Source organism: Podarcis gaigeae (genome assembly GCF_964106915.1).
Source record: "Podarcis gaigeae genome assembly, chromosome: 8".
Lineage (NCBI taxonomy): Eukaryota > Metazoa > Chordata > Lepidosauria > Squamata > Lacertidae > Podarcis > Podarcis gaigeae.
The window spans coordinates 29157216-29182126 of NC_139684.1; the positions used below are offsets into that span (position 1 = coordinate 29157216).

A 24911-nucleotide genomic window follows, 5' to 3' on the forward strand; every position below is an offset into this window, starting at 1 on the left:
AGTAAATATAATTTTGTCTTGTAGTGCAGCCAGTCCCTGAATAAAGCTGTCATTTGAAAGGTTGTTCTGGATCTCTCTCCTCCTCCTCCTCCTCCTCCTCCTCCTCCTCCTCCTCCTCCTCCCACTCTACCCCCCACCCCGGTCAGAAGAAAAGCAGACCAAGGACTTAGGGGTGGGCTTCTTGTCACTAATCTTCTGTAGCTTGGCAACCAGAATCGGCAGTGCTGGGCAAATAATGTCCTGATACAGATTCATTTCCACCAGCGCCGCTCAAGGAGAAAATTTGTGGCCTGCAAAATTGTTCCCAGTAGATAGAAATTTCACTGACACATTTAATCTCAGCGCTATACCCAACTGAAAGTAATAGGCTGTGTGAATGGCATGTTTATTTTATTAAAACCCTTAAAGTGTTGTGCGTAAGATTTTGCCACGACAACTGATGAGGCCAACCATCCAGTTTTCAATATGAATCACCCACTTTACAGAGGGAGTTTTGCAGTATTTCCTTTCTTTTATATGTAATACCAGGACTTCTTTGGGAAACAATGGCAGGTGAAGTCATGGAGTACAAAAGCCTAGAGAGGCTGAACTTAGAATCATTGAATGGTAGAGTTGGAAGGGACTCCCAACTTCCTGCAATGCAGAAATGACAGCTAATCATTTGCAGGTCAGAGGTTGACACTGAAAGGTGGGTTCCCAAAAAGCTGAAAGACAGTGAGCTTTAGCAGGAACCCTTGAAATGCTCAGGAGGCAGTTTTTACTTTTGGATGTTGAGGATATTATTTTTTGCTTTATAGCAACTCTCCAGAATATCACTTTGTGTAAGCAGACTCAAGAATCCCTAAGGCACACGACTGTGTCTTTTCTATTCCAAAGAGCACGTGGGGCAGGGGGAGAGGATATTTTGTTTGAAGACACCAGGCTAGAAAGACACTCCTTAACCTGAAAGCTGGCATTCTTGTTTTGAGCTTCTACTAGGGGAATCTCATTTTGTCTCCACTTGCAGTGAAGCAATCTGAGAAATGCTACAGCATGATCATTCAATCTCATTTATTCTGTAAAAAAAAATAAGGGGGAAATAGCACCTTAAATCCTGAGTGATAGCATGGTTTTGGACCTGGGAAAACTCGATTCATGTCTCTTCTCCCCCTCCCCTTCTTCCTTGCCTGCTCTGCCTCCCCCATTTGCCCTTCACTCCATCGGGCGCAGCATTTGTGTTTTGCTCAGTACACATGTAATGAGTGAGGAAAAGAGCAGCCTTTTGCAGTCATCGCTGCAAATGCAGTAGAAAGACTAAAACAAAAAGAAAAACCAGCTGTGCTAAGCAGCTTTGAAATAAACATCAAATTTTGGGGGCCTCGGTGAGGGAAGCTTTTAGACTTTTAGGCTCATCCTTCGAGTTACGTAAAATTTCACAGCTCCATACATCACCATATTTGATAAAGTTCTCCCTCAAAGAAGCCTTATTTGCTTCCTTTCCTAAATGGCAATACAAATGCCCACTTAATGACTGAACCAGTGCCTAAGATCAGGAAAGGGGTGGCTGTGGGAGAATAAACTGAGACTCAATTCAAGATGGAAGTGCTTTGGCCAACAGAAAAGCAAAGGCAGGTGTGTTTGGAATTGGGTTGCACTCCCTTTGAAGAATCAAGTTCATAGAGATTTCCTGGATCCAGTGTCCCTCCTGGATTATCATCAGGTGGCTACTGTGGCCAGCAGTGTTCTTACTCAGTTTGGTCTGCACTGCTTCCTGGAGAAGCCAGCTCTGGCCACTGGCCCACCTGCCTTAGTCACAGCCAGATTGGTCTCCTGCTTTAGCACACCCTTTGTGGGGCTGCCTTTTGAAAGCTGCAGCTGGTTCAAAATATGGCAGGGAAGGCATCCTAACTGGAGCTGTCCTTTTTGATCATGTGTGCTCAGCCCTGCACCCAGAAGAATTGGCTTCCAATCCACTTCCAAGCTTGATGGGAAATATTGGTTATCATCTTTAAAACCATATACAGTTTGAGACCTTTGAGGAGAAACCTTTTCTCTGTGTCCCACCCAGCTTCTTGGCAGGTGGGTCACTGTTACTTAACAGGAAGGGCAGGCAAGGCAGCAGGGAGTTAGGTGTGAAGCAAATGTACTGGGGGAGCGAACCTGGTATTCCTGCCAGTGCCCCACCCCTTGACCTTGTCCCCTCCTGGGTGGGTGTTCCCCAGTGTGCAACCCTGGAATTCCTTATACTAAAAGGTGTGGATGTCTCCTCCTTTGATGGCATGTCAGCACTCCAGGACATTGGTATAGGACACTTAATTTTTGCTTTCTTTTGAGATTCATATTTTATGCTGTTCTGATTTCATTAGATACTTATATATGCTTTCAGCATATATAAAAACATAGTAAAATATTTTTATTACTGTGTGTGCACGCGCGCGTATTTATGTAAAATATTTGATAAAAAGAAAAGTGTTGTTAGATGCCTTGGAGGTTCCCCCAGTAGAACAGAAATTGAGGAATACAAATACCTTCCTAAATGAAATAAATGTGTTCTAACCTATAGCCCAACAAAATTAACATTCATTATTTATTTCAAAAAATGTATATGCCACTTGATTGTAGAAAAAACCTCAAGGTGGTTTGGATCAGCATGACAGTAATACACAGCTCTGTCCTGTGAAGCTCTTGATAGTATATTTGGTTTCTGACATGTAGAGCTTGAGCAGGACATGGAGCAAATGCAACAGTGGTGCAGCTTGTGTAGACCTTTTTTTTGCCAAGAAAACTTAAAAATCTGTGCTCAGAATAAATTGTATACTTAATTTGCATAACTTTTCTGCCATCTTCCTCCCTTTATCATGATGTCAAAAACCACAAGGTAGACAGGCTGAAATGGGTCCCTCTTACCCTCTTAGGACATTCCTTGGCCAAGAGGTTGAACCAGGACAAGCGAATGCAAGATTTACAAGCTGGGAAAGGACATAAGCAGATTTCTGACTGCTTTGCGGGAAAGTTTGCTTGAATGATTTATGGAGCAGAGACAGATTTGAAGACCAAAAGAGCATTGAACATGTTTTCTCTTTAACCATAAGATGATCCACTAAAAATTAGATCTGATAAAATCACAGGAAGTGCAGGTGCCAGTAGGAAGGGAGATGGCACCAAATCACGTAACAGGTTCTCGATCCTGCCCTGATTGATTAAGGAATATACTTTGAAGTGGAGCGGCTTTTTGAGATACAAATAAAGGCTGTCATTCCTCATTTGTTGACATGACTATCTCTAAATTGACTGGCCACCATGGCACCAGAACAGAGAGGAGTCTACTAAGCTCTGCAGCAAAAAAGTACCTCTTCGAGGTTTCATGGGCTGTATTCAGTTATGGGAGCAGCATATAGGTGTATGTTATTATTGTGATTCAGATTTTCTGTTGTTGATGATTTTTGTTGTTCTTGCAAAGGACATTATTGCAATACTCTTGAGACCAGACCAACCCCTAAAAATTGCCACATGCTGAGCTCCCTCTGATGGGATTCCTGTCAAAAGAAATGCAATATGACCTAGAAAACCTTCACAGGAAATAGGATTGTTTTGACCGGTTGCTTTTGACCCTATATCTCACCCTTCAGCCACATTCACAACTTCCGTTACGTATTTCACAGGGAAAAAAATCAGTACAAAGTGTGAAACACAATGAAATTTGCAGAAATATGCTATGAGGTACCACTGCGGATACCAGTTATTTCCAATTGGAAAACAGTCCTAAATTCCTTTGAGTTTAACAGGTTAAAAATAAAGCTGTGAATGTTCAGCAGTAGGATGAGAAAATATTAAGGGTAAGAGGAGATATTCAAGGCAGTGGCTGACAAAATGTGTCATAAATAAAAGGGCAAATCCCATGCTAGGTATTGTTAGGAAAGGGATTGAAAATGCAGCCACTGGTGTCATAATGCTTTTACATACAAATTATACAGGTGATCTACCACTTTCTCCATTGGAAAATCCCCTAGCGCATTTAGGAGCACATCCAGTTCCATCCATCCACGAGGGTGGGCCATCTGAATAGCCCCAGCACTCTTACAGGGGGCACTGCCATCCTCAAACTGAGCTTAACCTTATCTAAACAAGACTCCATCTCAGTATTTTGTAGCAAAGAGGCTTTTCATCAACAATATAAAGCAGCTATGAAATAGTTCAGACATCTGAAGCAGCCTTATATTGAGCCAGACCATTGTCCACTCTGACTGGCCACAGGTGTCCAAGATTTTTGGCAGGGGACTTTCGCAGCACAACATTGGAGGAGCCTAAAGTAGTGGAAAGGACAATGCAGTGTGAAAATGGCTGAAACTGAAAATATCCTCTGTCCCAATCTACTGTGTGTGACTCAGGCAGCCAGATCTACCCACAACAGCCTTAGGGGAGAATTTGTAGTCCTGTTTTGAACCATGACATCACCAATAAGGGGCCCAGGATATTAGGGTTACCTTTTCTGATGCTTTCAGAACTAGACACCCATAAATACTGGTTAAACAAGTACATTTGATTGAATTATATGCCAGAGATCCTCTGATTACTCTTTCTGTTCTGTGCACATGGTGTTCTCTAGACAACATTCCAGGTACAAAAATAAATTTAATTGTTCTTTCTGTACTGGCCGGGTAGTTCACCTTAAAAATACTCTCAAAAAAGGCGAAGCATCTGAAACTTGCAAATCCATTTTCATTTTTCTTCCTAGGGAAGTGGAAAGTGAACTTGAAATAATTTGGGAATCAACCACCAAAGAAAACAGGAGGATGAAGGAACTCTTGCATAAATCTCTAGAGAAGAGGAACACACAGAGTCCTGTCAAAGCTTATGAATCAGATTTAGCTGACATTTCTCAGAAAGACCTGCTGGCTGGGTACGGTTTTAGCTACTGTGATGTGGAGCTTCTCTTGCCTGCGAAAACTCAGAGTCAACTGGAACCTGCATGTTAAGAACACAGACACTCCTTCCTTGTTCAGAGGAGAATAGGTCTGAAAGAAACAAACATGAAGACCAAAGCAGTTTAATCAGAATACAGTCGGCATTGTATTCAAGTTGATCTTTCAAAAGAAGCTGATATTCCCTTTGGTACTATTTGGGTCTTTTAGAAATCACCATGGCAGGGATTTGCATTGTACCATAGAAATATGGCCGGTAGATTCTTCAAAATCCAAATGTTTCTAGCTCTTAACAGTTGCAAAAATTAAAAAAGTACCAAACACATTTTGACACTTTCTGCTAGATACTAAAAGTGCTTGCAGATGGGAGTTCGTGGTGGAATTGGTACTGCTTGTGCATTTAAGTTTTTTAAAGCACCCACATTATGATGTCATTAGGCAGAGACAGAAGCATGATTTTTAAAAGAATTATGGGGGGCAGAGTTTCTTAGGTTGGTGATGGTTAGGTGAATCGTACCCTCTTCCCTGCACATGCAACAATATCATGCCTCCTAACAGGATGTTCATACACAAAAAGTGTGGTATCCTTTGCCACGTGGAAAGTCAGTGCAATTTCATGTGTACCTCACAGTGGAAGATCAAATGACTGAGTCATCTAAGGAGGGAGGTGTTCATCTGGAAACACCCTAAGAAAGGAAAATGTGTTCCCGTGGGGCTCCTAATTATGAGGATGGGGCAGATATTCCTACAGCTTAAATGTTATCCGCTATCTTTATTGGAACGTTGGGGACTTTTTCTCCCAGGCTCCAATACTATGAACCCTGCCTTGGAAATAAGCCTCGCTGAGTACAGACTGACATGCTTCCAAGTGACCATGCTTAGTATTGCATTGCCAGTGATGTTAACAGTTAAAAGGAAATGGGAGGGATAAGTCCTCTGTGGGAGATGTGCTAAGTAGCAAGAACATCACTGTTCTTGTGTTGCCTCCACTGATCTCTCTGGTCTGTTTGCACTTGCAGCAGCAAGACCGCTGCCTCCCCCCACCAGAAATTACAGCGCACTATAATTCACCAAATGCAAGCAGCCCAATATATCTCATTTCCACTACTTTCTTCTCAGTTTGTGACCGAATAATAATAATAATTAAAAAGATCTCTATATCCTGAAAAAGCCATGCAGCTGAAATAAAAGAATGCAAATTCTTTTTAAAATTTGCGTTGTTTTATGTTCACAGAATTTGTGTTTTTAAATACTGGTCACACTGCTATAAGCTGCAACGTTTATTTTTTGTTTGTTTTTAAATAGAAACTTGAAATCAGCCTTTTTGCCAATAAGCCATCTAGCTATTCAAACCAAAGTAAACCATAATGCAGGCCAAGCTGCTGCTTAGAGCTGTTTGCACTAAATTTGGAATTGGGAGCCATTATTGCCGGCCTGGGCCTGATTTAGCCAAGCTTATATAAAGGTAGGGACAAAAGGAAAAGAGAGTGACTCACCCATTTTAACACCTAATCCTTTTATCAAAGAGCTTAACCGAATTTCTAGTAGTGCGAGGCCGTCTCTCAGTACAGCTGGAGACAAAGTGGGAGACTTGGCTTGCGATGTCTTTTTTCTTTTCTATATGAAATTTTCTTTTGAAATAAAAACCTAAACATCACACAATCAATAATTAGGAGAAAAGAATTAACAAGAATGTTCTCACAATGAAACTCTCTAAGGGTCCTTAATACAGGGATGGGGAACCTGTATGTTGTTGGAGTCCCAACTCCCTCATTGGGACCACTGATTCTGTCGGCTGGGACTGATGGGAGTTTGACTCCATCAACATCTGGAGGGCCACAAGTTGCCCATCCCGACCTTAGCATATCATGGAAGAGCTTGTGAGACAGTTATAGTAAACCCAACCTTGATGAAAGAATCACTGTTGAGGTTTTGAATGTGCAACTTGTAATGCCTGATACATCAGAGAAATTATGTGCATAAGTAGTTGTGGTCAGAAGCTTGAAGGGCTTCAATAAAGGAAAGACAAACTTGGGACCAGTACATCATTTTAAAAATTGGAATTCTTTGCTTGCTGAGTGGGTTCATACATATTATTTTTTTTTCCAGATTTTATCAATCCACTACTGTTTAGGAGATTGTTTAGAGATTTTCGGTTACATGGTATATTGCCTATAATCAAGCATTTTTATTTGCAAAGATTAGTTCCTTTAGTATAAATGTAAGTTATAAAGATAATAAAACGAGAGAGAGAGAGAGAGAGAGAGAGAGAGAGAGAGAAGTGGCAGGGGAAATGGTTTTGTATCCTTGCAAATGTTTGGGGAACCTCATGAGGTGAGAAGGAGGTTGGATAGGGTAATTTGAAGCAGAGAAGCAATGGACAGAGAAGAGTTAAGTACATACAAAAACACTTTCCTTCTGTGCTGCAAATCACCCCTTACCAAAGCTCCTTTTTCTTTTTAGAGGGGAAATACCATCGGGGTTTGTGTGTAATGTTTAGTTAGGTCTGTTAGCTACCAATGGACATTGAAAGCTTTGATGGCCCCTCTGTTGACTACATCTGTGCACAGGTGTAACAGTTTAGGTAAAGGTAAAGGGACCTCTGACAGTTAATTCCAGTCACGAACAACTCTGGGGTTGCGGTGCTCATCTCGCTTTACAGGCCGAGGGAACCGGTGTTTGTCCACTCCGCAGACAGTTTTTCCGGGTCATGTGGCCAGCACGCGCCATTTCTGGCGCAACAGAACACTGACACAAGAGCAGTGCATGGAAACACCGTTTACCTTCCCACCGGAGCAGTACCTATTAATCTACTTGCACTTTTTGGCGTGCTTTCGAACTGCTAGGTTGGCAGGAGCTGGGCCCGAGCAGCGGGAGCTCACCCCGTCACGGGGATTCGAACCGCCGACCTTTTGATCGGCAAGCCCAAGACTCAGTGGTTTAGACCACAGTGCCACCCGCAGCCCTAACAGTTTATGTAGCAAAACCTAAAGTACTGACTAATCCTGGAAACATCTACTAGATGTACACAACATTATTGGTCTCTTGGGTAGTTGGTAAGGTAACAAACACATCCAAGAAGAGGAAAGGGAATGAAAAGGAATGAGACAGTCTGGAGATTCCTAACTCTACCTTCGGGTCTTAGAAGACAATAATTGATGCTGCCAAACTTCAAATTGTGCAGGAAGGTCCGGCCAGGTGTTTTGCCCTGACAAATGATCAATTTCATATGCAACCATCCTCCTTAAGACAGAGGTTAGTGAACAATATAATTTCAATAATTAAACTAGATTTTGCTTATTTAGAAGCCTTTTAATTAGTCTAAAGCATTTGTCCTTCATTCTTACAAAAACAGGCCACTACACAGCCAACATAGAACTCAGAGTTTGGCTTTTATGTATACATTTGAATGGTTTTATATGAAAGGTCCCGAACTATGATATCCTAAAACAGCAGTATTATCTGGAGAGTTATCCTAGAACCAGGGAGAGAGAGGTTTTTTTTAAAAAGAAACCCATCTTGCTAATCACCTAGTCCTAGTTATATTTTAGTTGGTTCTAATAAAAGCTCTTGAAACAACAGCTGCTTTTGGATCTCGCCCCCCACCCCCGGACAGACAGCACAACCTTCAATTTCTGAAGTTACAGCCTTTCTCCCCCCCCCCCCCCAAATCTTATACAGTGGTACCTCGGGTTACAGACGCTTCAGGTTACAGACACTTCAGGTTACATACTCCACTAACCCAGAAATAGTACCTCGGGTGAAGAACTTTGCTTCAGGATGAGAACAGAAATGGCGTGGCGGCAGTGGGAGGCCCCATTAGCTAAAGTGGTACCTCAGGTTAAGAACAGTTTCAGGTTAAGAACGGATCTACAGTACAAATTAAGTTCTTAACCCGAGGTACCACTGTATTTCACTTTTGGATAATTGTCACCCCTAAAGCATTTTTAAATCAGCACTCAGTATGATGTATGATCCAATGGCATTGGCTGTGGTCTTACATTGGTCGAATGGGACGGAGCATCATTTCCCAAGAGTTTAGTTTGATTCTTGGGCTTTTTGCCTGGTCGTTCTCACAGGCATCTTGGAGCTTGCTGCCGTCTTTGAGAACTCAATCCCTAATTTTCCAGCAGACCATAAACAGATGTTTAACTGTGCCTTACACATACATGTTAATTTTCAGTGGGACTATTTAACTTCGTTAAATACCACCCCTATAAATGGTGTACATCCATTGGTGCTTGTGTTCACGTTCTGTCTCCTTACTGTGCATGCTGGTTCAGGTACCTGCTTCCTCTTTTCTGCACACCATAGTTTGCTCTTATATCTGGCTTGTGTGTTCCCTTCTAATCATGTTTTATATGGAGCACCTTGTAAGAGAGTGTTAACACTAAATCATTAGCCCACATGCCAGCACCTCATCTGGTTAACTCCTTGCTGCAAAAAGTTGTGAAGCCAGGGCACCGTTTTCAGAACATCTTCATATTTCTTGTGAATACTGCCTTAACATCTGTCACACAAAAATTGATAGTTCGCAGCATTGACAGCACAATCCTATGCATGGCTACTCAGTAATAAGCCCTGTTGATTTCAATTGGTCTTAACTCTGACATGAGTGTGTTTAAGATGAAGCCCAAATGGCCTTAAGCTCTTCCCACACATGTGCCAATGTGTAGTAACCAAATAAATAATGCTGTGGGTTCTTGTTTCATTTAGGTCTTTGACAATGGCTGCACATTTTATCCATTAGGATAAAATAGAGACTTGTAATATTGAGTGGGAGAGTGTATGTACATACAAGTGTGCATTTCAGGCTATAGAAATTTATGCACTTGAATCATAGCAAGATGCCAAAAGGAATTAATGGTTTGGCTTTCTGCCTTTAAACTTGCAGCCCCCCTCTCTCCTAACCACTTTTTAATTGTTTTTTATATGTCAACATTTGGATAAATGTTCAATTTTATAAGTACTGTATTACCTTGGCTGTGTACTATCAAGGCCTTTGCTTGTTTGTCACATATGTATCCCCCCCCCCCCCAAGCATTAAATTTGTAGCAATAAAGCATTGTTTTATTTTAAAGGATGGGACGTTGCATAGCTGTTATTGTCAGGCCGTGTCCTCAGAGAGAACAATGAATATTAAAGGCATGTAATACTGAGTGGTGAGCCTGCTAGTCCTTCAGTTGTACTGAAATCAATACAAATGTATGAAAAAGCCCCAGTAGATTTGCAGTGCTGTATGCGCTTAAACTACTGATTTGTTCAAGTGGTTAATTGGACTTTAAAGAGCAAAGAAAATCTCAGAGTCACTGACACCACTTGAGATTAAAGATGAATCATGATAAAGAGCAACTGCCAACATCTTCACTACAGCTCAAGATGTAAAACAAAGTTAATTAGGCAAGTGGAATTAATGATTAGAGGATATTTCTGCTGGGAAGCCCCTGCAGCTTATGAAGAAAAGTAACCTTGCTCCTTTTCTCTCCACTTGATAGCTTTAAAAAAGTCGATTTTCCATTAAGGCTGCATCTGCCACAGATTTAATGAGCTACACATCACACACACAGAGATGAGACACCGTCTAAGCCAGGCATTCTCATCCTGTGGGACTGGAGCAGTCAGATCTTTCATTTACTGCAGTCAGAGGCTGGCTTTTATCCGTCATGTCTCCCATGGTAGTTTACCACAAGAAACAGAAATTAGGTATTTATTCAGTATACAGACACGTACCACAAATTGCACGCACCAATCCAAGTGTCTTTGTTCCAGCTCTCAAAACAGAAAGACAGCTCTGCCCCCCTTTTTTGTTGTTGTTGCTTCTTATGTTCTTCACAGTCCAGTTGCCTTTTAGTTCAGGCCTCAGAGCCTGGCATTTTGCACCTGCAGCGGGACCTGTAACAAAAAACTGCAATGCTTTTGCTCAGAGTGCCAGCCAGCCATCGCTTAATACAGCAAGGTTGCTGAACGCCTTGGAACTCACATGTTTCGGCTCCTAAACTATCAAAAACTGGAAGTGAGTGTTCCGGTTTTTGAACAATTTTCGGAAGCTGAACATCCAGCGTGGCTTCCATGGCTTCCTATTGGCTGCAGGACACTCCTTGGCCACACCTTGGTTTTTGAACGGTTCCGGGAGTCGAATGGATAACTGAAACACATTGCGTGGACAGGCGGAGTCCCCAGATCCTGCGCGGTCGTCCCCCCCGTCATGTGGAATAACGACTCAAGACAACGTGCTATGGGATTAAATTGGCCACAACTTTATTAAATTTCAAATGTGGGTAGACCTTGGCTCAGGCATTGGGCGTTCTCCCTCCCCAGTCCCCAGCCGGGGACCTAGGGAGCTTCAGGGTTATCCAGTGTGTGTGTGGGGGGATGGGCCGGCTCTGGAGAACATATGTTCAAGCAGAGATAGCCGCCCCCGTTACGCCGCCGCCGCAGGGGAGAGCAATGATGATCTTTCAGCGTATGGTCAAAGCCTCCCTTCAGAAACCCCTTTAACGGGGAACCCTGCTATCGCCGCCGCAAAGAGGAAGATAGGCTAAAGGATTCCGCCCAAGGGCTGACACTGCCAAAGTTTTTGCTACGGGAAAGGCAAAACCTGCCAATGCAGGGGAATTCCTTTCCGGCCCTTTAACAGCGACCACCTTATCGTAGCAGCGCCCGCATACCTGTGAAGAAAAGTTAACCTGCAAAACCTACGAAGAAAAGTTAACCTGCAAAAGAAGACATTAACTGAGGGTGGGTAGGGTGGGAGAAGCTCTGGAGCCAAGTGAGGTTTCCCAGGTATGATCCTCCCTCTATTGTGTGGGCAGGTAATCCCTCCCCCTACCTGGCCTGGTCTCCTTGGCAACGCTTCCCCCAGGTGGGATTGGACAACTGACTGAGGTAGGCGGAGACCTCCAGGTATCCCACCTGAGGGAAGGCAAAGCCAAGCCTATGCTGATGGGGCCGCTCCAGATCTAGGGCTGTGCGCGTCCACGCAAAGGGCGCCCCCCGTTTTAAGCGGGGAGCGGTCATTCTGTTCGAGAACCAAGGTACGATCGTACTCAGTTCCATTCCCCTCGTCTTCTATGTCTCCTGCCACCCCATAAGGCACTCAGCATTCAGTAGCCCCTAAGCGTGCTCAGTCCTCATTGGGGTTTTTTAAGAGATTTCCACCACCACCTCCAAACTTGCCTACAAATCTCTGCAAACTTTGGGGCTCCTCCCAAACTGATAATACCTCCCCTTCATGCATGGGTCATGCTATTTTGGCTACATAGAGAGGCACACTCAGAGAATGACATCCAATATTAATCATGCTAGGTGTGTGGCAGGTAAAGGAGTGACTAGTCTAAAAAGGGATTTGCAGGCCCACCTACCCCGGATAAACTGACTGGTGGCACCTACAGCATCCTGTGTGCTGGGCTTTGAGATGATGATCACCTGTTAAACAGAATAGTTCAGCTAACCACTGCCTGGAACTCCCACCTCTTCACCTTGTTTAGTTAACCATCTTGAACATAAATTCACTCTAGTTTATGGAGGTTTTGTAGACAGTAAGGATTATGTTTGTTTTCTCCACCGAGATTTAGGATATTGGGAGATCCTGCTTACGGTCCAGCTATTGCCAGGTTCACATGAGGATGAACAGGTGAGAGATCTTTTGACAATACAGCCTTCCCTCCTTGGTGCTCACTTAGGGCCTTCAAAACCATTCTTGTTCTGTGGTCCAGCTGGATAATGTTGTGGTATCAGGCCCATTTCTTGCAAAATGTTTTGTGCTCATGATCCAATAGCCAAGGGTTTTTTATTATTATTATTTTTTCTTTTTAAAATGCTTTTCCATTTCAAAATATACATGTTTTTGAGTTGGATAGCCCTGATTTATCTATATGTGTGCACACTGTTGCAAGAAACAGCCCTCCAGTAGACACCAGACAGATTCCATTTCGCTCAACCACTTCCTTTGACTTATGGTAAGACTGCAACTTGGGGGGGATGCAGGTGGCGCTGTGGGTAAAACCTCAGTGCCTAGGACTTGCTGGTTGTAAGGTCAGCGGTTCAAATCCCCGCGGCGGGGTGAGCTTCTGTCGTTTGGTCTCAGCTCCTGCCCACCTAGCAGTTCGAAAGCACCCCTAAGTGCAAGTAGATAAATAGGTACTGCTTTCTAGTGGGAAGGTAAACGGCTTTTCCATGTGCTGCGCTGGTGCTGGCTCGCCAGCTGCAGCTTCGGCACACTGGCCACGTGACCCGGAAGTGTCTTCGGACGGCACTGGCTCCCGACCTCTTAAGCGAGATGAGCGCACAACCCTAGAGTCGGACACGACTGGCCCGTACGGGCAGGGGTACCTTTACCTTTACCTTTAAGACTGCAACTTACGCAGAGTTATGTTCCGGAGATCACACCAAGAGCCAAAATCACGTGTGATCAAAGCACATTGGATTCAGTGGTGGATGTGATTGCCTTTTCCCCCTGGATGCCTGCTCTGCCCTTTTTAATTTTCTTTTTACCAAGAGTGTGAAAATGAATGTGCACAGGTTAAATGAAAGTAAGTTGAGGGCTTACTTTATCTTCAAAAAGAGACCCTCCAGAACAGGGTGGGGGGTGGCACCAGGATTGGGGCGGGGGTGCAGGAAGGGAAGAGGGAATTTGCAAAACAAAACAAAACACCCTCTCCTTTTCCTGCCCATGAGAGTGAACAGCTCCTAGAGCAGGAATCTGCTATATTTGACTGACTTCTGGAAATGAAAGAAGCTCATCCTACCCCTTGTTAGTTATTAATCTGATTTTTGGCTGCATTTCACTCTTTTATTTTAGTTATAGTTTAGAAGTTTTTTGGGGGGAGGGTGTACTTTTTATATGATGATGTGTATGAATTCTTTTCCATTGTGGATGCCCCCTTGGGAATCTACTTGTAAGATTGGAAGTGGGGATAGAAGTACTCTGGCTAAATACATCTTGGCTGCCTTGCCACTGATCTCTGACCTGACTGTTTGTGAATAAGTTACAAGGGCCAGTGGGGTGAAACCTCTTTACGCTGGCCTTTGACAGCTGAAGTATTTTGTTTTGTGGGACCCAGAATCTTGTGTCAAATCTCTTTTGAGTGGAGCAGCTTAATTGTTTTACTTGTGCTTATAACTGTAGGATTATGTTGTCGTAACCCATCCTCAGACTTCATGGTGAAGAGCAGGTAAGAAATAGCTAACTAGCTAGCTAATCTCAGGATCGTGTCTGAGAGGGGAAGACCTCAGTACAAATCCTTGCTTCACCACGAAGCTCAAAGCACAGCTGTGGCTAGTCACTCCCATTCTCAGCCTAACCTCTCCTTCAGGGCTGTTGCAATGATAAAAGGGGATAATATGTGTCTGCTGCCTTGATCTCCTAAAAATGTAAACGGTAATAATTGGGGGTGTGACATTTAACTGGCCAGAAGCCTTTTTTAATGGGCTAAAAAACATTCCTGACTCCCTTTTTTTTTTTGCGATAAAGACTTTGGGTTGTATCCCATGTAGTGTTAAGTTAAAGGTAAAGGTAAAGGGACCCCTGACCATTAGGTCCAGTCGTGACCAACTATGGGGTTGCGGAGCTCATCTCACTTTATTGGCTGAGGGAGCCGGCGTACAGCTTCCGGGTCATGTGGCCAGCATGACTAAGCTGCTTCTGGCGAACCAGAGCAGCACATGGAAATGCCATTTACCTTCCCGCCAGAGCGGTACCTATTTATCTACTTGTGCTTCGACGTGCTTTTGAACTGCTAGGTTGGCAGGAGCAGGGACCGAGCAACGGGAGCTCACCCCATTGCGAGGATTCGAACCGCGACCTTCTGATCGGCAAGCCCTAGGCTCACAGCCCCACCCGCGTCCCAGTGTTAAGTTAAGCCCCTTAAAATACTTGTTCTGCTGGCAAAATCTGTTGCACCGGTGGAACGTTGTAGCATAAACAAGTTGCTGGTGGTCACCTTGTTGCACAATTTATTGTGAATCTGTTGCACAAGTTTCTGCTAGCACAGTTGTGGTGTTGGGATTCCTCTATTGTGCAAAAGTGAAGCTCACCTGTCCACTAGCGCGAGTGCCCTTGCATTAGTGAATAGATAAATGCTCTGCGGGCAGGTGGTCCCATGTTCAGTCCCCTTTGGCATCATCTTCAGTCAGTGCTAGGAGCATCCCCCTACCCGATGCTCCGTAGAGCCACTGCTGATGCTGGTCAGAGTAGACAAATATTGGGCTAGGGGTCTGACTATGTTCCCTGTAGGTGATATGGCCCATTATTTTGAAAATTCATTCATTCATTCATTCATTCATTCATTCAAAAAACCCCAGAAGATTCCAGGCATCATCTTAAAAGGCATCCCTCTTCACTTTCATATAGAAAGGAACGCTTCTTTTAAAGCCACATGACTGCGCTGGGTGAGTTTCAGCTGCTCCCTTCACCTCTGAGAAGACCATTGAGAACTATTGCCTGGCCACTAGCAGCAATGAAAGGCTGAGTAGGATCACACTATTGAGCCTCATGCCCTTCCCTCAAAGGACATCAGAAGGTCCTGCTGCCTAGGAGGTGGAGGCTGAAGGGCAAAGCCAAGTCAGGTGAGGATGGGAATTGTTACCTGAAGGATCCCATCACTCACCATAGGGACTTTTCTGTTATTGTGGAAATCTTTCAAAAGCCATGCAGAGAGCCTCTTGGGCAGGGGTAGGCAAACTAAGGCCCGGGGGCTGGATCCATCCCAACCGCCTTCTAAATCCAGCCCATAGACAGTCCGGGAATCAGAGTGTTTTTACATGAGGAGAAGGTGTCCTTTTATTTAAAATGCATCTCTGGGTTATTTGTGGGGCATAGGAATTCGTTCACCCGCCGCCCCCCAAAAAATATAGTCTGGCCCCCCACAAGGTCTGAGGGACAGTGGACCTGTTCCTTGCTGAAAAAGTTTGCTGACCCCTGCTCTTGGGGCTATAAAGTGGGATGTAGGTCTTCTAAATGAATAAACATATCCTGTCTTTCAAAATTGTATTTTTGGTCATCCGCTGATTTAATATTTTGAAACTCATTTGATTAATCAACTATGATTTATTCCCCTGAGTGACTTAGTTTTATCATCATCAACATCATGGTTTCATAGAATCAGAATTCTAGAGGCAGAAGGAACCCTGAGGATCATCTAGTCCAACCCTGTGTAGTGCAGACATATGCAGCTGTCCCATACGGCGATCGAACTTGCACCATGCTCTAACTAACCAGCTGAGCTGGTATGTAATGTAGATCTTTGGAGATCTGTTTTCCTCCCTTTGTTAGAGAATACCACCTTTATTCCTCCCTCCGTTTCCTTCTCTCTCTTTTTGCAGCAGCTTTTGACATGGTTGATCACGAACTTCTGGACCACCGCCTTGCTGATGTGGGGATCCAGGCTTCAATGGCTGCGCTCGTTTCTCTCTGGTCAGGGACAGAGGGTGGCGCTTGGGGGGGGGGGGAATTGTCATCGCGCCGCTCCTTGGTGTGTGGAGTACCTCAGGGTGCGATACTCTCCCCGATGCTTTTCAACATCTTTATGCGCCCCCTCGCCCAGCTTGTCCGGAGTTTTGGGCTGGGTTGCCATCAGTATGCCGATGACACCCAACTCTATCTGTTGATGGATGGTCATCCTGACTCAGCCCCAGACACACCGACCAGATGTTTGGAAGCTGTGGCTGGATGGTTACGTGGGAGCCGGTTGAAGCTAAATCCTTCGAAGACAGAGGTCCTCTGGCTGGGACAGGATGATATGGGATTGAGGGGGCAACTCCCATCTCTTGCGGGGGTGCAATTAGTGCCAGCACCGTCTGTTAAGAGTTTGGGTGTAATCTTCGATACCTCCCTCTCTATGGAGGTGCAGATTACAGCTATAACAAAGGCGGCATTTTTCCATCTCCGCCAAGCTAATCAGTTGGCCCCTTATCTCTCTCGCCCTGACCTAGCCACTGTGATCCACGTGACGGTCACCTCCAGACTGGATTATTGTAACTCGCTCTACATGGGGCTGCCCTTGAGACTGACCCAGAAACTCCAGCGGGTGCAGAATGCCGCAGCGAGACTCCTTATGGGGTCTTCGCTGCGAGATCACATTCATCTGGTGCTATACCAGCTGCACTGGCTCCCGGTGGAGTACAGGATCAGGTTTAAGGTGCTGCTTTTAACCTTTAAAGCCCTATACAGCCTAGGACCCTCGTACCTACGGGACCGCCTCTCCTGGTATGCCCCACAGAGAAACTTACGGTCTTCAAATAAAAACATCTTGAAGGTCCCAGGCCACAGAGAGGTTAGGCTGGCCTCCACTAGAGCCAGGGCTTTTTCAGCTGCGGCTCCAACCTGGTGGAACGCTCTGTCACAAGAGACAAGGGCCCTGCAGGACTTGACATCTTTCCTGCAGGACTTGACATCTTTCCGCAGGGCCTACAAGACAGAGCTGTTCCACCAGGCCTTTGGTCAGGTCACAGCCTGACTCCCTCCCTCGGCAATCTTCACGGAGCTCTGGCCCAACGGTGGCCAGTGGCTTGAATTTAATTAATTTTATAATGAATGATTTTAGAGTGTTGTTTGTGCTGTACTTTTGTACTGTTTTATTGTTGTTAGCCGCCCTGAGCCCGGCTTTGACTGGGGAGGGCGGGATATAAATAAAATATTTTATTCTTCTTCTTCTTCTTCTTCTTCTTCTTCTTCTTCTTCTTCTTCTTCTTCTTCTTGGTGATCCATGCATAAGGGGAGTCCCATCCTCTTGCCTCAAAACCACTGATTCTCATAGGGGCCTTTGAGAGAGGGTGTTGTATGGGGGGGGGATCTCTTGAAAGGTTGGATAGGCCAGGCTGCTTTGCAGGAGCCGTGCCAAAAAAAGCTGGTTACTATCTGTGTTTTAACAGTTCTGACCCTGATGCTAGCTTTCTGTCACTTTCACCTCCTGAAAGAAGTCAGGTTGACAGATGTGAAATTTCCTGGCTCTTAAAAAACCCCCAAAGACAGGTGCTCCTTGGACCAAGTCAACCAGCAAGGAGACTGATTTCAGAGACAAAGTTACATGTCTGAGTTAATAGTTGACCAATTACACACTTTAGGCCTCTAAGAGCCCTTGGGTGAACGCCATCTGCCCCAGCACCTTGTTACATTTTAATTTGTCCATTAGTTCTAAAGTGCCATCCTTTGTCACCTCTCAGCTATTCTGTTCTCCAACTGCAAATGCAAGAAAGGCATCCTCTTTGATCATGGAAGTTGCACTTTTTTAAGCTTTGAAGGGCTTTATCAAACAGCTGCTCTTCCTTAGCTTTCAAAAGGCCATTCTCTACCACTGGCCCTAAAGAGCAAGCCAAACTATAAGGGCATAGGTAGGGGTGGAGAATTATAATTTATTTGACTGTTTCAGGGCAGAGGAATATAATAACGTTATTTAATAACTGGCCATGTTTGATTAAGGACAAAGCTGGCACGAAAATGTACTTGAAGGAGATGTTCAGGGCCAGTGGTAGAGGATGCTCTTGTTTTCAATGTGGTGTGGAAGGGGTTAAATGTGTAATAGCCTGAGCTGTTATCCAGGAAAATGTCCAGTTCAAAAGTCACTTCTGCCAGTCATAGACTAGGTGGCCTTACGCATGTGGCAGCCCCTCAGTTCCTGCCTCCAAGTGCAATGTGCAAGGGCTGTGTGGGAGACAACAGCACCCACCCAGCAGGGACACCCTGGTCCACTTCACCTCTTCAGTAAGCAGAATTGGCACTACTACAGGCGAGACATAATACTCATTCTGCATTAGTAAACAACTCAGTTGTTTAATGTGGCAGCACCCAAACTCTGCAACTGCTTTGCCTACTGATATAAAAGCAGGAACCTTCACTGTGCTCTTTGGCACCTTCTAAAAACATGCTTAGAAAGTGCAGGTAATTTTTATCTGTTTTAGTATTTTAACTTCTGTGTGTTTTAAAGTATCGTTACTACGAGTTTTTCTTGATTTTATTGTGTGTGTTTTTGTAAATTGCTTTGAGGGCGGGGTGGTTTGTACTTCCTTTTCTTTTTTGCAATCAAGCAATGTATAAATTTTATTATACCCAGCCAGATCGTATAGCCTGTCTAGCCCAGTTCTGTCTACACACAGACTGGAAGCAGCCATCTAGGGTTTCAGGCAGGGGCTTCCCCCAGCCCTACCTGGAGATGCCAGTGGGAATTGAATTTGTGACCTGCATGTAAGGCCTGCATGTCTACTCAGAAGTAGGTCTCATTGGCTTTAATGGGAGTCACGTCCAGGAAAGTGTATGTGGGACTGCAACCTACATTTCTGGCTTAGACAATTGTTGCAAACTGCCCTGGGACCTGCTGGGTAATAGATTTAACAATCATAGAATTGGAAGGGACCTCAAGGGTCATGTTGTCCAAGCATCTCCAATGTAGAAGATCTCTTTGCCCAATGTGGGGCTCAAATTCATGACCCTGAAAGTAAGAGGCTCATGTTCCACCATCTAAGCTATCCTTGCTGCAATACCAGCGTCCTCAGAAAGATGTCAAAGCCTCAGAAGTTTTCTTTCTCCACCATCCCTGAATCTAGTTCCTCAACAGCACAGCAGCAATGGGGATGTGATTACAGTGGTACCTCGGGTTACATACGCTTCAGGTTACAGACTCCGCTAATCCAGAAATAGTACCTCAGGTTAAGAACTTTGCTTCAGGATGAGAACAGAAATCGTGCTCCTGCGGCGCGGCGGCAGCGGGAGGCCCCATTAGCTAAAGTTGTGCTTCAGGTTAAGAACAGTTTCAGGTTAAGTACGGACCTCCGGAACGAATTAATTACTTAACCTGAGGTACCACTGTACTTGTGACCACAATGGTGAAGCGAGGGGGCCTGAGGGCAAGAAATAATGGGATAATGTTTTGCTTGAAAATTATTCAATTATATTAATTGTTAGGGAGCAACTGGGCAGCACTCTCCCAGATCGATATATAGGCGGGCGTTCAGACACAGATACATATTTACAAATCAGCCAAGTTAATTAAGGACACCTTTTTATTTGATTAATCTTACCAATTCAGCAGTTAAACGGCATCTCTGATGGGTACAGAGTTTCAGGGCTTGAATAAAGAAAGATCCTCACCAGTTCTTCCCTTGAGAAAGAAGCAGAAAAATGCGGGGGAGGCAAGCAGACTGGTGCCTGGCAAGAGCCAAGGGCCTTTTGTGAATCCTTTTTTTAAAAAAAACAAAACTTGATTTATACCTTTAAGGTGAGAATGAGCCCTTTAACTCCCTGGGCAAGCAAGCCAGTGGCCAAACAACAGCAGCAAATAACCCTGCCTGCAAAAACAAAACACCCAGGGCTTTGCACTCATTTGCCTGGAGAAGGTAAATTACCAGCTTCTTTGTTTTCCTTTGAAGCCTCAGTGACAAATGAGGGGAGAACAGGCTGCAATTAGCAAGCTGGAGTCTGGGACTGCATTGCAGGACCGCCTTTCCTCTGATGCATAATTAAAAACTCCTGCTGGATTAAAAGGCAGAGACATGACTGGAATTTGCATTACGGGGCAAGATTGCCTAATTAGCAATCCCATCCCAAGCCCAGTCTGAACCTCAGGACAAGAGACAGGCGATAACTCTGTTGCCCTAAGAGATTTGTTCTTCTCCCCTGACATCCACTGTTTATTGGATTAATTGTTTTATTTCCACTACTCATTATCCTGTGCTGGAGGGAACTGGGTTATCCGCCCACCCCTTCAGTGATCCAGGTCAAGGCAGGCTTCGAGTACAAGGGCAGACCCAAAGAGATCTCTGGGTATATCACAGCAATCCTCACTACCAATTAGTTTCTGGGCGCAGTTTGCTGGTTTTGACCTATAAAGCCTTAAACGAAGACCCCTCTCCTCACACGAACCAACCTTCATATAACACCAGTTCTGAAAGACCTACATTGTCTCCCAATACGTTTCCTTTTTTTTTATAATAATTTTTATTAAGGTTTTCCAAATAAAAACAAATCAAAACAAATTAAATCCAATCTATAAACTTTTTGCCAATAACTAGGACTTCCCCTCCCTACCCCCTCTTGTGTTCCAAATCTTCCAAATAAGCAATTAAATTCAACAAGTTCTTATCCCCAAATTACACTCTTCATCAATAACCCAATTTATCCAAATTCTCATCCCCTAAGATCGATCTATACCCTTCCACGAGTTTCCCCCTTTCAAACATAGTACAGATGGAAATAAGATAAATATGAATAGTAATTTTACAGCCTTTGGATTCCAATTTTCCCTCCCCTCTTTCCCCTTTGCGTTTCACCTATCCCTCCACTTCTAATATCTTCCTGGAGTTCCCACATTACACTATGTCCCTCAGGTTCTTTGCCAGTCTTTAATTACGGATGTCCAATCGTAGAAGGAGTCTATCAAATAAGGGCCCATTTCTTCTATCCAGGTTTTTATATCCAGGAGTAAAAACTCCAATTTTGTATCCATAAGCTTGTCAAACCTGAATATCCCAAATGTTCCCCCAGTTCTGTCCAGTTCTTGTTATTTCCTTGTTCTTGTCAATCATTCTCCTCCTTTTTATTTCTCTGTTCTCCCACAGAAATGTTCTTTTTCCAAAAGTTTCTAGTGTCTCTGCAGAGGCTTGTTATTCATGGAGCAAAGCATTGCATCATGTTCCTTTCATTTTCCAACAAATAGTTCCATTGTTTCCTGTAGTGTGTAGACCTCTGTAGACAAAATAATGTTCCATTCCTGCAGTTTCCCAGGAGATTAAAAGTTCCATTCAACTGTTCAGATTTCCTGTGAAAAACACATGCAATATCCCTCGGCTCCTCTAGGTGGATTGCAGTAACAAAGTTCCCTTCCAGAATCACATCCACCAGACCAAGTAGCTTGTTGACCGATATTTAAAACAGTTTATATTCAATTTATAACAAATATAACCGGCAAAGTCCTCATAACAAAGTCTCTATTTTAATCTTCCTTTTTGACAGCTCTTTGACAGCTGTCAAAACCTCCATCGCTTTTCTCCAGGCAGTTTCACGAATCGCTCCAGGGATTCCGGGGGGGTTGCTTTTTTTAAAACAATTCCACTTTTCTCCTCCAGCTCAATCTTATAATTTTCCCTCGCGAAGTTGCTGATTCGGCAAGATAAGGTTACACTCGATCTTAGTTGTCCAGTCCTTTGTTTTGGCTCTTCTACAATTTAGGGGTGGGCTGACTTCCTTTTTTCCGCCTCCCCCGTTCGCTCCGAATTTTAAAAATTTATCCCCCCTTTTTTTTAGTCCATATTCCAATTACTCACGGGTTCTTCTTTAGAGCCGAATTTTCAATAGAAGAAGTCAGCGCTCTCCGCCGGATGGCATGCGGCTGCGCTCGGCAGGGATAGCAGAGAACTCAAAGCACCACGCTTCTCCCCGGCACCCGATCCGTAGCCTTTAAAAAGGCTCCTTCACGAGTCGGGAGAGCGCTAACGGTGCCAGCCGAGTCTCCATGTCCACGGCCTCACTCTGGCCGTGGTTTTTAAGGGTCCCCGCATCGCCGCTGCGGTAGGACCCAGCCCCTGCCAAGCCGGCTCCCTCCGGAGCTCGGAGGGAGCCCGCCATTCGGCGATGGCGCCGACCCGGAAGCCAATGCGTTTCCAAGCACAATTTAAAGCGCTGGTGCTGACCTTTAAAGCCCTAAACTGCCTCGGTCCATACCTGAAGGAGCATCTCCACTCCCATCGTTCAGCCTGGACACTGAGGTCCAGCGCCAAGGGCCTTCTGGTGGTTCCCTCACTGCGAGAAGTGAAGTTACAGGGAACCAGGCACAAAGCCTTCTCGGTAGTGGCACCCGCCCTGTGGAACGCCCTCCCATCAGTTGTTAAGGAAATAAACAACTATCTGACTTTTAGAAGACATCTGAAGGCAGCCCTGTTTAGGGAAGTTTTTACTGTTTGATGTTTTATTGTGTTTTTAATATTCTGTTGGGAGCCGCCCAGAGTGGCTGGAGAAACCCAGCCAGATGAGTGAGGTAAGAAGAAGAAGAATCACTCATTTGAGGCCCCTTTCTGTGTGCCCCCTCTGAGATAGGTGCAGAAAGTGGGCAACTGGAGAACAGGCCTTCTCAGTGGTGGCTCCCCATTTACAGAACACACTTTCCAGGGAGCATCTCTTACCTGTTTTTAGGTGCCAGGCCAATAATCTTATTCACCCCAGCCTCCAGACCTTAAGATTCTGCTTATCTTTCAGTTGGGTGGGGTTGGAGCTGCTCATAGATAGATAGATAGATAGATAGATAGATAGATAGATAGATAGATGATAGATAGATGATAGATAAAATTGATGCATTTTAGGTTGCTTTAATATTTTTTTTTTAAAGTTCATTTTTGTTAAGTCACTTTGAGGACCCTGAATACTGTCTGACTGGCAAGGAGATTGGGGAAGGCCAGCAAATCCACCTGCAGAGCTCTCCCTGGTAGCCCCCCCGCCCCGCCCAATAAATTTTCTCAGGACTAGGAAGAGGAGAGGAACAACAGCTGTGGATTATTGACTGACTTGCAGCTGACAGCTTCCCTATTTAAGGAGTGGTGGCACAGACCCACTCCCCAGACTGCAACTCCTTGAGGTCTACCTGTGTCAGCAGGTAAAGAGAAGAGAAATTGGGGGGTGGGAGGCACTGGGAGCAAATCTTCCTTGCAAATGGTAGCCTTGCTGGACCTGAGGACTGGGGGGGAGAAACACCCACTGTGAGGTTTTCTCTGTTGTTACTATGGAGAAGGGAGGGGAGTTTTTTTGTGGGATTCTTTTTTGGCATGGATGCGTGTGGCCTTTATGCCCCTTAGGATGAGAACAGGGAGGGATTGGTGGAGGGGGATACTGAAATATGCTAAGCGACTCAAAAGCCACAGAGAGTTAGTTGGCACAGAGTGGGGCCCTCTGTGTGGAAGAGGGAGGGAGGGAGGGGGCTGCCACAAGGGAAATAGCAGGTGGGAACCATTGCTAAGACCCCTTGGTTCTATAATCTGCTCAAATGTTGTTTGTTTTTACCTAGGTATTTGGTTAAATTGAAACGATTAATTTTTGTTGCTGCCGTTTTGCTCGTGATATAATGGTTCAGTTGTTCATTGGTCCTGTTTATACGATTTTGTAATATTTGTACATCCATTGCTCCCCCCCCCCCGTTTGTTTTTATTACTTTATTCCCTGCTCTGGGATTGAGAACATTAAATGAGGGGGGGCGCTATAAATACTGCCGATAAATATAATAAATGAGTGACAGAGCCACCCGCTTTGTGTGCCAATGTTCCCAGTTCAGCCCTTGGCATTTTAGCTAAAAGGGTTTGGGAGCTGGTGATGGGAAAGGCATTTTCTGGAGAGCTGCTGCTGCTGATCAGAGTATGCAGTACTTGGCCAGGTGGCCTGAATCAGGGTAAGATAGCTTTGCATGTGCATATAATCTGGGACAATTTAGTGTAAAAAAGCAGGGGTACCAGATCATTTTAAACGTGGTACTCTTCCTCTTCTTTCAAGCCTCTTTTAAAACCTTTGATTTCCCATGAAGTATTAGGCCAGGGGTGGGAAAGCCCAGGGAGCAAATGTGTGGCCCTTCAGCTCTCTCTCTGGCCCTCTGAACTCTTTCCGGGCTCCACCCCTTACTGGTCCTGCTTCACCCCCTGGAGTGTTTTTGTTGGGCTGGATTGTGCCCTTGGACCCTTTTGCTTCACTTGATGGGATAGAGAGGGGGTGTGCAGAAACGAACCTACTATATGAAGTAAAATTTGCATGGATTGCTCCACCCACTTTTCCCTATAGCCTGCCCCCCGCCAGCTTTTGGCATGTGACCTTCTGAAGGTTGTCTGGAAGAGAACGCAGCCCTGATTTAAATGGTGGGAGCATTGTTTTAACATTGGTTTCATACTCCCTTGTAAGAGTGAAGCCAGGTGAAGCTATGACACAGCAATAGGGCAGAGAAGGCAGTGGGTAATTCTGGTGCAAACCACTATTTTTGTTTTGTAAACGCCTGTTTATATAAATATAAACAAACCGTGCACCTTTTCCAGCAGGTATCTGTTAATTGT

The 24911-nt window shown here is 44.7% G+C and overlaps 1 protein-coding gene across 1 annotated transcript in view; it reads left to right on the plus strand.

Annotated features, from left to right (window-relative positions):
* CEP89 (centrosomal protein 89) overlaps positions 1-6194 on the plus strand; it is a 51530-nt gene extending 45336 nt beyond the window's left edge. Inside the window, exon 20 of the mRNA XM_083752036.1 lies at positions 4715-6194. Coding sequence (XP_083608162.1) covers positions 4715-4955 — 241 coding nt within the window. The 3' untranslated portion in view covers positions 4956-6194. The remainder of the gene's footprint in view (positions 1-4714) is intronic.
* Positions 6195-24911: the final 18717 nt, after the last annotated feature.